Raw genomic sequence first — 16,536 nt, forward strand, 5'->3', positions numbered from 1 at the left:
CACTTATTATTTTTGAGAGAGAGAGTGCATGAGCAGGGGAGGGGCAGAGAGAAAGGGGGACAGAGGATCTGAAGTAGGTTCTGCACTGACAGAAGAGTCTGATGTAGGGCTCGGACTCACAAACCATGAGATCATGACCTGAGCTAAGTCAGACACACAACCGACTGAGCCACCCAGGCCCCCCAGCAGGAGTTATTATGAGTAATAATACAGAAGCTCACTTGAGAGCTGACTTTGCTGTCACCAAAATTTTTAAATTTTACTTGGGAGCCTAAGAACGTGTCTCCTCTTCACCTGGGCCCTATGTGATAAAGCGCTGGAGGGCGCTCTTCTATGAAGCTGTGTGTTTCCTCTGCTGTACTGGCTGGGATTACATACTGCAGCCAGAACATGATCTCCACATTACCACTTTTTTTTCCCCTCCAAATAAAGTACTATCTGGACTTTTTCCCTCATACTGCTAACATTGTTGGAGCTAACCAGCCACCTAACACTTACTACCATGAATGCTGAGAGAGAAAATGGCCAGGTGGCTGCCCTGAAAGGACAATGAACTTCACTACACACAATTCAGAACTACATCAGAGAGCATGTAACTCAAGCTCAAACAATCATATAGCCCTTGCAGGCATGGAGACACTGAAGAAAGGAAAAGCGCTAGGCATGGAAAGCTTCAGGGAGGTGTGGATCCTGAATAGAGAGGAGAATGTGGATGGATGGGTGGGCAGGGGAAGGGCATGCCAAAGGGAGAGACTGGGTCTGGGCTAAAGATGGTTAGTGGCCCAGCGCAGACTGAAGACAGTGGACATCTGGCTTAGCCAAGATGGGGTGTGTGAGGGCATCAAGGGGAAGGCCAGGGAACAACAAAGGCCACAAGGACATGGCCCGGAGGCCCATCTCCAGCAAAGTGTTCCCAGCTCCACAGGAAGAACTTCCAGATACACCGGATGAAGTTCATGGGGGGTATCCCATTATAAGTGAAATGCTTTCATCCTCCTCCTGGAGCCTCAGAGCCTCGCTTAGTACAGTCTATTCAGGCTGATTCTGAAGCAGCAGCGTTTCTGATTCCTGACTGCAACCAGAGCAACACTGAAGAGTGGCCAGGGCAGTGGCCACATGACATAGGCCTCACAGTGATTCCATGACATGCAGGTCTTATTGCCTGAGCCCAAGGTCACAGAGCTGGTAGGTGGCAGAGCCAGGACTCACACCCAGGCTTCTCTGATCCAGATGGGAGTCTCATACTTCAACACAGCTGCCCCCCCGCCCCCCAAAGAACCTGTGAGCTATTTCATGTTTTCATTCATTCTCCACTTTATTGGCATTTGTGCTGGTGCACAACAGCACCAGTGATTTCCCATGAAAGTAGGTTGATGGAACTGCCAGTCTTGCTTTTGCACAGGTGACCATTTACCACTGGGACCTGCCCCAGGCACTCCAGGATGTTGGAGGCTGGGAGAATGACACCATCGTGCAGCGGTTTAAAGAGTATGCAGACGTGCTCTTCCAGAGGCTGGGAGATAAGGTGAAGTTTTGGATCACTCTGAATGAGCCCTTTGTCATCGCTAACCAGGGCTATGGCTACGGGACATCAGCTCCAGGTAAAGGTTCTAGGCTCAACTTGTCAGCTCTTTGGAGTGTGGTGTTCTTAGTCTCACCAAGACTTGAAATCCCGGAGGCACTGGAAGAGGAGGCCAAGAAAGCCCTGTGGCGGTGCTTTACAATCGCTGCCTCTTGTTCAAGGCTGCCTGACAGGCAGCAGGTTTCCCCTTCTGACACCACTTTTTGCTAAATATGGATTTTACATCTCAGTACTCTCCAAATAGCTTCATTTCTTTGTGCTTTTTTTTTTTTGACTTGCCTCAGATGGGAAGCTTCCCGAGATCAGGGACATGGTCTAATCGGTGTAGGGAAGGACTAGTCATCAGGCTGTACAGGTCCACAGTGTGTTTTCTGCAACTTCAAAATCCAAAAGTTTCCAAGAATTGATTTGGCTGATCTGAGCTCATCCTCACTTGAACCAATATAAGGCTGCTCTCATGGGCATTATCCCACTTAGTGTCAACATTTCTGCTACAGACACATTTGGCTCCTTGATTACAGAGCGCTCTCCTGGGCCCTGCTAGGGTGATGTGTAAACATGTTATAGGCAACTTATTACTTTTCTAAGACACAAAAACCTTGTACTTCCAAACCATATGGACCCTAAGGGTTTTGAATAAGGGATTGTGGACCTGTCCTTGTACCTTTAGAACCATCCAGTTTACCTTTTCTTTAGTTCTGAGCTTAAGAAAATAAATTTGTGTTTATGCAATTCCTTGGGATCACATGTAAAAGCTGAAAAGTGCCACAAATCGTTACCACATTTATCTCCCCTTGATCCTTGGTTGGTGCTTTGGTTTACCATTCCTTCAACTTTCTTCAACATGTGAGAGGTGACCTTTCTCACAGCATTCGCTCCCAAGGAATCTGTCATCTGCTTCCATCAGCTACATTGTCCAATGCTCCTTCCACTCTAGTTCCCCATCCGCCAGGATGTCAACTCCCAAGGCACATACTTTGCTGGGTAGTTTGGGACATAGGAGCCACTCTCTGGGGGAGACTTATAGAAACCAACATTTACCAAGTGTCTGCTCACCAGACACAGTGCTGCTTGGTGCTTCACATACACGACCTCATTTCCTTCTTACAAGAACTCTCTAGTGCTCACTTTGCCAAGAAGGAGCCTGAAAGACTGAATTACCCAAAGTTACACAGCCAGCAAGTAAGAAGTGAAGCCAGGATTTGAATTTCCTTCCTCCTGACACCCAGACCTACACTCCCCCAAACATAGAGGCCGTCTATAGGCAGAGAGTGATATTCTTGGCCATGTTCATTCTTCATTGACATCCATGTATGTGTTTCCAGGAATCTCCTTTAGGCCTGGCACTGCCCCCTACGTTGTTGGCCACAACCTAATAAAGGCTCATGCTGAGGCCTGGCATCTGTACAATGATGTGTACCGTGCCAGTCAAGGTGGTGTGATTTCCATTACCATCAACAGTGACTGGGCTGAGCCCAGAGACCCTTCCAACCAGGAGGATGTGGAGGCAGCCAGGAGATACGTTCAGGTCTGTTTTTCCTTTGGTCATTGTTATTACTCTCGCCTGTTTTTCCCTCCTGTCGTGAGCTAATAGAAATAGAATTGGATTACAAAACAAAGATTTAGGTTGAGGACCCTGTTTTGCTGTTACCTTATTTTGTGAACTTGAGAAGATCACTTAGCCATTTTTATACCTTAGTTTCCTCATGTATGAAGTAGAGATGACCTATCCATATCATAGGTTTGCTGTGATCAAAGTTCTTTGGGATTGAGTTTTCTTTTAAGTCTTAAAAATGATTTTTACACGTCCTTGCTGCATGCAACACTGGCTTGAAGGTAACTAACAGAAATGCCATCTCTTCAATCTCTGGTTTGACTGTAGTAGCTGATAGAGCAGGGCTGCAATGTCACACTTCACCTCTAGGTGTCACCATTTAATGTTATTTACTTGGCCTAAGAATTCCTTGAGTAGGGTGTGAAACTCATTAGTGCCCCTGATCTTCCAATTCTGAATTTTAACATAAGGACATGCACCTTTGGTCATGAGATTTTGCTCCTAGGAAGGAGAGTCACTTGTAAGCAGTGGACCATCCTTATTTCAGTGTGAGCCCCTGACATGAGAGAAAAGAATAACATTTGTCAGGGCACAGCTTTTCCTTGGTTCCTGCTAGTGTCTCTGACAAGATTAGAAAGCACCCTCTCCCATGTTTCAGCATCAAAAACAAGGGTCTCTCTCTCTCCACACTGGTCCCCACTTTTTTTTTTTAATTTTTTAACATTTATTTATTTTTTTGAGACAGAGAGAGAGAGAGAGCATGAACAGGGGAGGGTCAGAGAAAGAGGGAGACACAGAATCCGAAACAGGCTCTAGGCTCTGAGCTGTCAGCACAGAACCCGACGCGGGGCTCGAACCCACGGACCGCAAGATCATGACCCGAGCCGAAGTTGGACGCTTAGCCAACTGAGCCACCCAGGCGCCCCTGGTCCCCACTTTTTAGCTCTGTAGAGGAGCCTGCAGACTGCAGTATTCTGAGGGGGCAATATGGGTCTTGGTTTGCCAGACTTTTCACAAGAGAACTTGGTAATAGAGATCAAATTAATGAATGCAAATATGAGCTTAATTTTCCCATTTGTTAGTCAGCTGGGGAAAAAGTCTTGGAACAAAATTAATGCATCCCTCATTTTAGAGTCACAAAACTGGTAAATTAAAGCAATCATTTTTTCTGAAATCAAAACCCCGAACCTCAGGAAATACTAAGCTCTAATCTCATTAGATTGAGCTGCTTGTCGGTGAAATGTGATGCAGCCCAGGACCATGATACACACACACCATAGTAAAATCAGTTTCCACGGAAAGGAACGGCTTGTTACCTAGAGTGTGTGAAGCCTCTTTTGCCAGGGTGTGTGTGTTCCAAAGCCTCCTCTCTGAGAATGGAAGCCTGCCCTCACCCCACATTTCAGGCATCAACCAGCAGGTGAGGGGGAGATGGGGAAAGGTCAAAGAAGCCTCTCAGGACCCCAGCATCATAGCATTTGTGTGCCGTATCCTCCCTGAGGGTAAGGATGACCTAGACCCCATTCAAGAAAATAGGTTGAAAAGTTCCCCAAAAGTTGGATTGACTGTGAATCCAAAGCTCATGAAGAATCATCCTTTGCCTTGGGCAGCCAAGAAAGCCTTGAATTTCAGCCCTCCCCAGAAAGTTCTGGTTGATCCTTAGGCAGGATGATGGGGAAGGACCTGATTTGTGGTAAGAGGACATCCACAGCCTGGAGGCTTCTGGTCTCTCCTGGTCTTCTGTAGCATCTTGCTAAGGGCAGGCAGGCAGGCAGGCAGCATCTATTGAGTCCTGAGGCAGTGCTAAGTGAAGTGCGTCGCCCTTCGAGCTGCAGGGGTTGAGAATGCAGCCCTGCCCCCAAAGGGGCTGTAGCAAGTGAGAAGATGTGTGGGCATTTAAGCTGGAACGTGCATGCAGCCACAGAGGAGATACGGGTTTAAGACTGGGCATTGGGGAGATAGGAGGGTGGTTCCAAGGTCAGTGACTTATGGGCAGGGAAGCTGCTGTCTCCAGGTGTGCCCCCCACACCCCATTAATGCCAGGCTGTCACCCCAACCCCACCTACAGTTCATGGGAGGCTGGTTTGCACATCCTATTTTCAAGAATGGCGATTACAACGAGGTGATGAAGACACGGATCCGTGACAGGAGCTTGGCCGCAGGCCTCAGCAAGTCTCGGTAGGTCCTGGTGCTCACACGCTCAGCCGGGGAAGGGTCAGGAGGAAGTCTGGTCTGGGATGCTGAACTGAGGCTCCAGGTGGGCAGCTCAGTGTTGAGAGTGTGGCTGTTGGGGTCAGAGAGCTACTGTATCTCTAAGTTTCCCTGATTGCTGGCAAGACCGAACACGATCGTGTATGTGAAGCTTTGAGCCAAGGACAGGGCTTTGCTACGTGTTTGACAAAAGGTAGATGTGATTATTATTCTTCAGAACAGCCAGGAAATGTGTCCCAGGGGCCCCCACTGCTTAGCTACCCTCTCCCTCACTGCAAGGATGAATTTCTCTGTTTACTAGATCATCACCTTACCAGTGAATGTGAGCAGCAGTGGGTGATGGCCAGGCATGTGCTTTTTGTCACTTGGCCAGTAGGTTGCGATGGTTGCACTAAAGATGTGCTACTTCTGGACCAATCCTCTGTCAAGGGAGTAAGAGCAACATCAACACCTAACATTTATCCTTCTGTTGGCGCTCTTAGTCCTATTTAAGGAGGAATAAACTGAGGCACAAAGATCATAGCAAGATTACCCAGATATTGAAGTGATGGAGTCAGGATTTGAAACCAGGCTGACTCCAGGGCCCACCCTCTGGGTTTGAGAGTCATCTGGCTGGGATTAGAGGTGTGTGTGGAGAGGAACGGAGTGACCTGGCTTTATGGGAATGTACCCTCAAACTCCAAGGGAACTCATGTGACCGTGAGCAGGGCAGGCTAAAATCAATTCAAGAAGCATGAATTCCTAACCTAGCCTGTTCATCTTTCCCTCATGTAGCCCAGCTGTGCAGGTTACACAACCCAGTCCCCATCCCACAATGCACTCCTGCCCTGGTGGGGGGCAAGCCTGCTGAGCAGGCTGTGACTAAAGGTCTGATCTGCCAACTCTGGTCTGTAACAAGCAGGTCAGCCCTCCAGTCCATCAACACGATTCTGCTGGGCACTTACTGTGTGCCCAGGTCAGGGTCAGGCCAGCAAGGTCCACGTGAGGAGAGGCTTCTCAGTCTGGCTCCTCAAGCTGCCGACACGCCAGCTGGGAAGACGGTGACTTGACCACTCCAAAGAGTTCTCTTCCCTAATTTCTTCATGCAAAGAAAACTCAGAAGAGGAGATTGGGCAGGCCGAGTAGGATAAGGAGACTTTGTGGACAAGGGTGGACATCAGTTAAGCTGGGCCTCAACAATGAATAGCGTGTGGGAGAGCAAAGGGCATTCCATCCGAGGGGAAGGATGTGAGAACTGGCCCAGAGGGAATGAGTGGGGTACCTGCAGCTGAGAGTTAGGGGGACTGGCCCCAGTGGCAGTGGGGGTGGGGGGCAAGGCCACAGAACAGAGGGCCTAGAGGCCAGACACAGGGGCTCAGCGCTGATGCCACAAACCCTAAGGAGTCACTACTGGCTCCTGGGCAAGAGAGGGGGGTGAGGGATTTGGGCTTTCATTTTCTCCCAGTGTTTCAGAAACCCCAGGGAGGGAAGGTTTTGATCTACTAGGTTAACAAGGTAGCACAAATCTTAGGATGAAAGTGTCAGGTGCCCAAGAAGGGTCATCTCTAAGCTAGCATCCTAAATTAGCAGCCCCAGTGTTACCCTGTCAGAGCACGTAAGTAATCAGATTCGGCTGAGAGGAATCTATTGGTGCTGCACCCAAATGCATGCTAGTCACATCTTGTAAAAAGTCTCTGAGTACCTACAGTACGTGTGGAAAATGCTCCACCAGATGTTAAAAAAAAAAAAAAAAAAGTAAAATCATGTGAGCATAAAAGTCTAACTCTCAAAAGTTCAATAAATTTTAAAAAATATTTCCCCTGCTAATAAGGATGGACTTTGGAGAAAAGAGGCATGCCTAAACAAACCATAACAAAAACAACAGAGAAACTCAGGGCAGATTATGGAAACACAAATTACAAAAGATACTATAACCTTGAGAACATCAAGGATTAGTCTCAAGGGGTGTTATCTCAGACATGTTCTTGATTTCAAAGATAGTAAATATCTTAGATGGTATTTTATCTCAGATGGTAAATATCAAAGTTGCATGTTAATTTCTGAAGTAAATTAAAATGTATCCATGTATGTGTACATGTATGTACATAAGGTCCATGGGGGAGAGGGGGTTGACCCTGAAAGGAAGGTTTGTAAAATGGTCACTGGTAGTTGTTTGTTTTTTGTTTTTTTGAGAGAAAGAGCACAAATAGGGTATGGGCAGAGACAGAAGGGGACAGAGGATCTCTGCTGACAGCACAGAGCCTGATGCAGTGCTTGAACTCATGAACTGTGAAATCATGACCTGAGCTGAAAGTCAAATGCTCAACCGACTGAGCCACCCAGGTGCCCCGGTCATGCGTATTTTCATTTGGCCAACAGGAAGAGGAGGGTCTTGCAGGTTTATGGTCTGGAGGGAGGAGCCTCAGGTGCTTTCAGCAGCGGCTGGAAGGACCTCTCCTTGCTCCTGAACAGCTGCCCCCCTTGTCACCACCAGGCCTGTAGTTCAGAGTGCTCCCCCAACCCTGCCCCAGGACGTTCTCTTCCCAAAGCATGATGCTCGAGCCCCACACTCTCAATGTCTCCTTCCCACCAGGCTCCCAGAGTTCACAGAAAGTGAGAAGAGGAAGATCAATGGCACTTATGACTTTTTTGGATTCAATCACTACACCACCGTCCTGGCCTACAACCTTGACTATGCCTCTTGGATCTCTTCCTTTGATGCAGACAGGTAAGTTGGCCAACAGGGCACACAGAACGACAGCAGGTGCCCCTTTGCCCAGCTCTTACTGCACAGCCTCAGAAAGCCGCCTCCTGGTGCCATACACCCTGGGGTTTAAAGAGGAGTCCACTCCTGTGATACTTAATGAAACCTGTCAGTCTGCTAGTAATACCAGCTAGGATCTCCAGGGTGCTTCCCATGGAGACAGACATGCTTGGAGTTTCTTTCAAACGTTTTCAAGATTTTGTGATTTTCTTTCCCTTGGTTTGCTTCTATTGTCAAGTTTGTTTCCCTTGCCAGATGTATTTAAGTCAAAATAATAGTAAGGTGTTGTTTTTTTCCCTTTTCGGGGTAAAGGTCAAAAGGGTTATTTTTGCCTTACAGTCACAGTGGAAACATTAGAAAGCAAGGAGAGGTGTATGTGTAGAGGTATATGACCTCTTTTTCTCTTTATAAATATAATATGTAAGTATATATATTATAAACCATGAGTAATATATAGTTTGGTAGTATTTATGCACAAAAATATATTACCAAAAGCCAGGATTATATGTATATACTCTTTTGTTCCTTTTTTTTTTTTTTAAAGATTTTATTTTTAATATCCACCCAACATGGGGCTCGAACCCACAACCCTGAGATCAAGAGTTGCACATTCCACCAACTGAGCCAGCCAGGTGCCCCTATTTTATTCCTTTTATAACAAGCATGTTTCCATCAGCTGTGAATCCATCCAGGTTCTTTGAAAACAAACAGCTACAGCCCCACTGGATCCTGCAACCCCCAGAGTCTCTTGCTGAGGGGGCTGAGAACACTCCCCTGCTGGTCCCTGTCTGAGCACCCATTGGACTCTTGCTGCCTCATCAGGCCTTGCACTTGACCCAGGATGAAATGTCCCAGGTCCAGTTTGGCTGAGCAAGATAAATTCAGTTACTGATTAAGACTATGTTTTTGTGTTTTTTTTCTGAAGGATTTGGACACGAACATCCAAATAATTGGTCTTTATTTGAAATGTATGACTCTGGAGACGTTCAAGTTTCTGTGTTTCCCCCAGCAAATGCTCCTTTAGCACAATCTGTTGCCCTCACCTGGCTCATCACTGAAAAGAGGCAGGGTCTTGGGCATCGGAAGCAGGTCCCAGCCTGTCTGCTCCCTGTTGTCACGTCACACACACTGTTGGTGCTTGTGGCCACACCTGTGGTGTTGACTAGATGTAGTTGACTCAGGGGAGCCCATTCTCTCTCCTGACACAGCATTCACATCCCACTGGAGATTGTGATCAGGGAACCCCAGAGACCTTTCACATCTGTTGTGAAGTATGGTCTATTAACAGAGCGCCTACAGAGGGTCTAGTCCATGAGTAGAGCCTATTCTCTGAACAGGTGGAAACAGAGCCGACATGGCCTGTCAAAGCCACACGGGCACTGAGCAGTACAACTAGGAGAATATGAGGCAATTTGACTATTCTAGGTTTAGTTATGATTTTCAAGTCTAGACTAAACCTAAGGCTTTTCTTAGTATAAATCTTGTTTTGTGTTTTGTGCCAAAGGCCTCTTGGGATTTACAAACTGACACCAAATCTCTCATGTTTGAACCTATAGAGGAGTTGCCTCCATCACAGATCGTTCTTGGCCAGACTCTGGCTCCTTCTGGCTGAAGGTGACACCTTTTGGCTTTAGGAAGATACTGAACTGGATAAAGGAGGAGTACAACAACCCCCTAATTTACGTAACAGAGAATGGAGTGTCTCAACGTGGAGAAACTGACCTCAACGACACTCTAAGGATCTCCTACCTCCGCAGTTACATCAATGAGGCGCTCAAAGGTAGGGCAGGCCTATCCCTTCCTCCATGTGCACCTTTCACTGTTGGAAACACGTGCTAACGTCTGCAGTGAGAGGAGTACTGCACTCATGAGACCTTGTCATGACAGAGAGGCAGCTTCTCACTCCTGCTGGGTTTAAACTTTTCTCTGAGGCTACACTCTAAGTCTTTTCCTTCCTAAATTTAAGCTCAGCAAGCAAACCCAGTAGCCAGATACAGTGAGGCCTGAATTCCTGGCCAGGGTCATTTCCCTGCTGGATCGTCCCTGAACAGCAGCGCTCTGATGAGGGCAGGGGCTAGGAGGAGTAGGCTGGGGGCGGGCGGGGTGTCTGTCGGGTCTGTTCCCCAAGCAGAAGTTTGAGACCCTCAGCTCAGCAGAACCACCTGGGATGGGACTAGGACAAGGGACTATTTAACCCTGAGTCAAAGACACTGAGCACTGCAGCAGTAGAAACAAAGTCCTATTCCAGTGAAAATCTTTTCCAAGAGCCACTTACTTTCTTTAGGAAGAAGTATTAACACTCTAAGGCACTGCCCAAGACTGGTATCCCCACATGCAGAGACAGAGAGGATCACAGAGGACTCAGCAGGATTAATGTAGTCTACCCATGTTCCTGACTTCCGTTCAGGGCTGAGCCTTTCTGGAAACATGCTGATGGCTCTGTAGGTCCATCCACAGAGGACCTGCACCTGCAAGTGGGGACTGTGGGCGAGTCGTGGGCAGGCATGGCTTTTGTAGGCCGGGCGGAATGGTGTCCTGTAAGACAAAGGGAAGGAAGCTCATGCTGTGGCCTCTGCATTTAAGCAGCTGTGCAGGATAAGGTGGACCTTCGAGGATACACGGTTTGGAGTGTGATGGACAATTTTGAGTGGGCCACAGGCTTCGCAGAGAGGTTTGGTCTGCATTTTGTGAACTACACGGACCCTTCTCTGCCAAGGATCCCAAAAGCATCAGCCAAGCTCTTCGCCTCTATAGTCCGGTGCAACGGCTTCCCTAACCCTGCAGCGGGGCCACACCCTTGTCTCCAGCCAGAAGGTGAGATGTGGCTCGGGGAGGGACTAAAGCCAGAAAGTTAGTGGGGCTTTTTGGTCTATTTTCTTCTACCCTCCTCTCTGCCTTTCCATTCCCCTCATTCATTCGACCAGTATTTTTTTTTTTTTTTTAACGCTTCAGACATTCTTAGGATGGAACAAAGGAACTCAGGGTTAATGTTACCTAGAAAGTAGGCCCTGGTCTGGGAAGAGCAGGTCTAGATTCTTGTCCCAGCCCTACCACTAACTGTGTCAAGACCTTAGGTAAGAAACGAGGCACATGCCACCAGGTTGACAGGAGAATCTAATACAATGACTGCAAACAGTGCCTGGCATGATGTAGAGGCCCAATATTTGATGACTGAAAAAGCATAAATTACTATAGAAAAGAAAGAGATAAGTATCCATTTTAATTGTTCACAGATTTTTAAAAAATACAACTACTTCATTCAGAGGTTCAGTAACTCAGTGAAAGGGACGCATTCTATCACCTCAGCAATGTGCTCACTCTGGATACCTGTGTGACTTATCTATTCCAAGGATCTAGCTTGTGCTTAATAAAGGTTAACACTGATCTGATGACTACATCATCTGCCCTTTGTTGTCCTCTCCTAGATGCTGGACCTACCGTCAGCCCCATGCAGGAGGAGGAAGTTCAGTTCCTGGGGTTAACACTAGGTGTGACGGAAGCCCAAACAGCTTTGTATGTACTCTTTTCTCTTGTGATTCTTGGCATCTGCTGTGTGACATTTCTGTCATACAAGTACTGTAAGCGCTCCAAGCAAGGGAAAACACAACCAGGCCAACAGGAATTGAACACTCTTTCTGCATTCTGACCCATGAGTTCCCACCTACTCCAGTTCTGCAAAACAAATCTAGTTTGTATGCCTTCGCTGCCCACAAAACTTAGGATCTTCTGCCCATAGCAGACTTCTTCATGAAGGCCTTCTGCACTGTTGGAGACTAATCTTGAAGGCTCTCCAGTCCCTAATGAAAATGGAAATATCTGCATCCTGTCCCAGGATCAGGAATTCATTAAGGTATTGAAGACCCTGAGCCATGCAGAGGTGCAGGCACTGAACTCATCTGGTGGGTCTGTGAGCCACTTAATTTAACTGGGCTGTTTTAAGGTTCAGAAACTTTAAAGGTGGAAATATGAGTAAAAACTAGAGCAGTCCTTTAAACAAGAAATCAACTCCACTGTGTAGATGGACTGCAAGGTCATCTCCTGCCCTGTCTTCAGACTCCCTCTCAGCCTCATACCTTGTGTTGCTCAGAAAAGAAAAATGGTTCTGTGAGCTGTGTCCTAGGTCCTATGGCTGCTTCTCCTTGAGAGGGGAGGTTCCACAGAAGGTATGCAGTCACACAAGCTCTCTGGGGCTTCTAAGCTTTTCCACCAGATCAAGGCTTTCTGCTTACATTATATATTCCATTGGCAGAGACCCTAACATACAAAAAAAGATGACCTCTGAATGATCCTTTATCCCCATCATAGCCACCTTTTTGTCTTTTCTGTCTCTCCCCTGTCCAGGACGACTTCTAAGGACCCAAGTATGGCTTACAAGGCCCAGGTGATCTGCCCTCGGTTCACTTAGCCTGTTTCCTTTCTTCCTCTCTCAATCTGTGATAATTCTGAACCTCGTGTAAATCCTTGACTAGCTCATCTTCCTTTGTGTATTTGCAAATAGCATTCTTCTCCCTAGGATGCCCTTTCTCCTGAAATGCCTTCAAGTCTCAGTGCAAATAATGCATTTTTCCCTCAGCACAGCTTCCCTGAATCCCCAAAACACTTCTCCCTTTACTTGGCTTGTAAATACCCCCTATTACAGCTAGTCCATGTTATGCTGGAGATGCATATTTCTCTACTCTCAGCTTCTTGAGGATAAAGGACCATGTCTCACTGTCTCTAGCAAGCACATTTTGGAGATCAGGCATAGAAAGCACACCTGATCCTTTTGTGTGTTTATTTACAAAACACACCCAGAGTAGTGGTGGGAGTACAAGAAGATGTGGTCTTTATCAGTTCCCCTCAAATATGCTAATAATAATAAGATAATCTCAGTATAGAATACTTTAAAACCTATTTGGTCTATACATTCTTTCTAGATATCTTGGAGAATGCTATTTAAAAATAAAGTGTGCGGGTGCCTGGGTGGCACAGTCGGTTAAGCATCCGACTTCAGCCAGGTCACGATCTCGCGGTCCGTGAGTTCGAGCCCCGCGTCAGGCTCTGGGCTGATGGCTCGGAGCCTGGAGCCTGTTTCCGATTCTGTGTCTCCCTCTCTCTCTGCCCCTCCCCCGTTCATGCTCTGTCTCTCTCTGTCCCAAAAATAAAAAATAAAAAACGTTGAAAAAAAATAAATAAATAAAATAAAGTGTGGTTTTCAACTAGATTTAAAAAAGTGATCACGGGATGGCCTGGCTGGCTCCGTCGGTAGAGCATGCAACTCTTGATCTCAGGGTCATGAGTTGAGCCCCACATGTGGGGTGGGGTCTACTTTAAATAAATAAATACATAAATACATAAATACATAAATACATAAATAAATAAATAAATAAGTGATCATACCTGAAATTTTGTTTCTTGTAGGCATTCTTTCCCTGAATTTGGTGTATCCGTAGAAAATTCCTATCCAATGTTTCACTGCCAGGGGCCCCAACCTGACAATTTGTGGTATACAAGCATTTTTCTCCGAGGGTAAAGACGGTTCTAAAACTGATATTAGAAATACTTCTTAGGCAGAAAGAGTCAGTATTATAAGTGGCCAATTATATCTAAATCTTAAATTCAGTGTTACTTTTTTGGGGACAAAAAATGTACAAAGAGCCAAAATAATCTGGGCAAAAAAAGAATACCAAAACATTATGAAGTTAGTTGTCAAAAACAGCTTGGTAGCAGAGGGGGAAAAGAAAAGAGCAACAAAAGAAGAGAGTATATAATAAACCAACTACATGTGAGCATAAAGTACATGACAAAGATGGCATGCCACATTAGGGGGGGAAATGGGAGTAGTTCATAAATGGTGGTGGGGTCAAGAGGTTAGCTCCTGAGGATGTTAGCCACAGGGAAGGCTAGGAGAATACTAGGACAGCTGGGTGATTTTTTTAAAATTAATTTTTAAAGAAAGGTATTGATAAGCAAGACTCAGGACCCAGAGACCATCAAGAAAAACACCGATAAATCTGATCACGTGAATATTGTGGCAAAAACTTAACCAACATACTCGTCAAAAGATAAAAGAGGGAATAATATTTATAGCATATGCTAGACAAAGGGCTATTTTTCCTTATATACACGGAATTTTTAAAAATCAATGAAGAAAAAAAATAAAAATTGGCAAATACAGGCATTTCTCAGAAAACTGAAGTAACCAATATTAAAAGATGTTCCACCTCATTTGTGATCAACACAATGCATATAATTTTTCATCTACCACGGATAAAGATGAAAAAGTGTAACAGTGTTGGTAAGAATGTGGGGAAATCAACATTCTCAGTCACTGCTGGTGGGAGGCTAAATTCCAAGAGCCTTTAAAGGAGGCAATCTGGCAGCATCACTTATAATTCAAAACTGCAAACACTCAATGACTCAATTATCCAAACATATCCTACAGATATATTTTCACAGCTAAGAAGACAGATACCGTCCCAAAGATGCTCACTATAGCAATATTTCTAATAGAAAAACAAAAACAAAACCCTGTAATAACCAATGGATGCCACCAGAAAATGGATGGTTAAGTTAGCATATATTTATAAGTAAGCTGCTACGCAGCCATTAATAATGAGAACGAGGTAGTTATGTGTTGACAGGGAAAAGATCTTCAAGACTGTGTAAGTAAAGGAGCAAGATACAGAACATATAATATTGTTACAAAATAAAGATCACATTATTTGCTTGTATATGCATAAAGTTTTTCTGTAGATTACAAAATGTGACTAGAGGTTACCTCTGGGGAATAGGACTGGGGGTAAGATGCAAGGAAAGATATTACATTTTCATCTTACAGCCTTCTATATACTGTTTTGAATTTTTTTACCAAATACACTTTTTAAAATATAAAACTGAGGAGGGATCCTCCTACTCAAAGGTAATGAACTATTCTTTTATGTGTTTCTCTGAGATCTATATTGAACTTTTTTCAAGGCAAACTGACCTGAGATACTCCAAGTTTCTACAAGTATATTTCTCATAGTTACTAGCAGGGTCACACCCATTTGAAAGATTTTGGTTTTTTAAAATCACGTATTGCTATATATTAAGATTACAAACCTTTACTCCAATGGGATGCTTACTGGAAATTTTTCTTTTTCCAAACTCACTTTTTAAATTATGCAAGTAATACGATCATTGCAGAAAATCAGAAAATCATGAAAACCTACTAGGGTGCAAAAGAAATTAAAAGCACATAGAACACTCCTACTATTGTTAATGTTTGGCTGTTTTCTTTACATTATGTTAATACATGTACTGTCTGTTTCAAAGCTGAGATCACAACGTACCTACAACTCTGTATTCTGCTGTTTTCTCCTAACACATAACAGGTACTCAATCACTATACAGATGTTACACTGAATTGATAAATATTGTACCATTTATCCTTATCAAAAGTTAATTATTTCTGCACAAGGCATTTAGTTGGTGTAAGACTTAATGAGTATGTTTCTACCTAAACTTTGTCTACATTTATGATCATTCCTTAGAAAAACTGATCAAGGAATTTGAAACATTTAAGGTTGCCGATGTTTTCCAGAAAGTGTGTAACCAGTCTTCATTCTTCCCAACATGACTGCCTGGCTGTTTCCTTGACAACAACAGTATTACCATTTTTACAACTCACTGTATTTCATAGGTAAAAAACAAAATTTTCTAAGAATATTTCTTCCTCCCATTACAAAATTAGTCTGTATCTTCACTCAAAAGCACTATCTTCTAGTCTAAAAATGGAAGGTTAAAAAACGAACTGTCAAGTTTACTCTCTTTTTCAAATATCATGAATTTAGTGCTCTCTAAGACCAAAAACATAGGGAAGAAATATCATATAAGTCAGGTTAAGAATCTCTTTAAAATTCTGGGGTGCCTCGGTGGCTCAGTCGGTTAAGTGTCCAACGTTGGCTCAGGTCATAATCTTGCAGTTCGTGAGTTTGAGCCCCGTGTCAGGCTCTGTACTGACAGCTTGGAGCCTGGAGCCTGCTTTGGATGCTGTGTCTCCCTCTTTCCACCCCTCCCCAGCTCACTCTCTCCCTCAAAAATAAACATTAAACAAACAAACAAAAAAAGAATCTCTTTAAAATTCTTAAGAATAACCAGGGGTGCCTGTGTGGCTCATTTCGGTTGAACTTCCACCTCTTGATTTTGGCTCAGGTCATGTTCTCACAGTTCATGGGTTCAAGCTCCCATGTCAGGCTCTGCATTGATAGCATGGAGCCTGTGTCTGCTTGGGAATTCTCTGTCTCCCTCTCTCTGCTACTCCCCCACTCACTTGTGTGTACACTTACTCTCAAATAAACGTAAAAAAATATTTTAAAAAATTCTTAAGAATAACTAAATGAGGGGTGCCTCGGTGGTTGGCTCAGCTGGACCTCTCAATTTCAGCTCAGGTCATGATCTCATGGTTTGTTGGATGGAGCCTCA

General features: G+C 44.9%; 1 protein-coding gene across 2 annotated transcripts in view; it reads left to right on the forward strand.

The window, feature by feature from the left end:
- Window positions 1-12,828, forward strand: part of LCT (lactase) — a 51,492-nt gene extending 38,664 nt beyond the window's left edge. The window contains exons 11-17 of one of the 2 annotated variants that reach the window (XM_058715427.1): window positions 1,403-1,601; window positions 2,908-3,110; window positions 5,206-5,315; window positions 7,921-8,055; window positions 9,648-9,871; window positions 10,675-10,905; window positions 11,517-12,828. In XM_058715427.1, coding sequence (XP_058571410.1) covers window positions 1,403-1,601; window positions 2,908-3,110; window positions 5,206-5,315; window positions 7,921-8,055; window positions 9,648-9,871; window positions 10,675-10,905; window positions 11,517-11,737 — 1,323 coding nt within the window. In that variant the 3' untranslated portion in view covers window positions 11,738-12,828. The remainder of the gene's footprint in view (window positions 1-1,402; window positions 1,602-2,907; window positions 3,111-5,205; window positions 5,316-7,920; window positions 8,056-9,647; window positions 9,872-10,674; window positions 10,906-11,516) is intronic. The other variant, XM_058715428.1, reaches the window with a different exon arrangement.
- The last annotated feature ends 3,708 nt before the right edge of the window (window positions 12,829-16,536 follow it).

The sequence above is a fragment of the Neofelis nebulosa genome, chromosome 2, assembly GCF_028018385.1.
Source record: "Neofelis nebulosa isolate mNeoNeb1 chromosome 2, mNeoNeb1.pri, whole genome shotgun sequence".
In the NCBI taxonomy this organism is placed as follows: domain Eukaryota; kingdom Metazoa; phylum Chordata; class Mammalia; order Carnivora; family Felidae; genus Neofelis; species Neofelis nebulosa.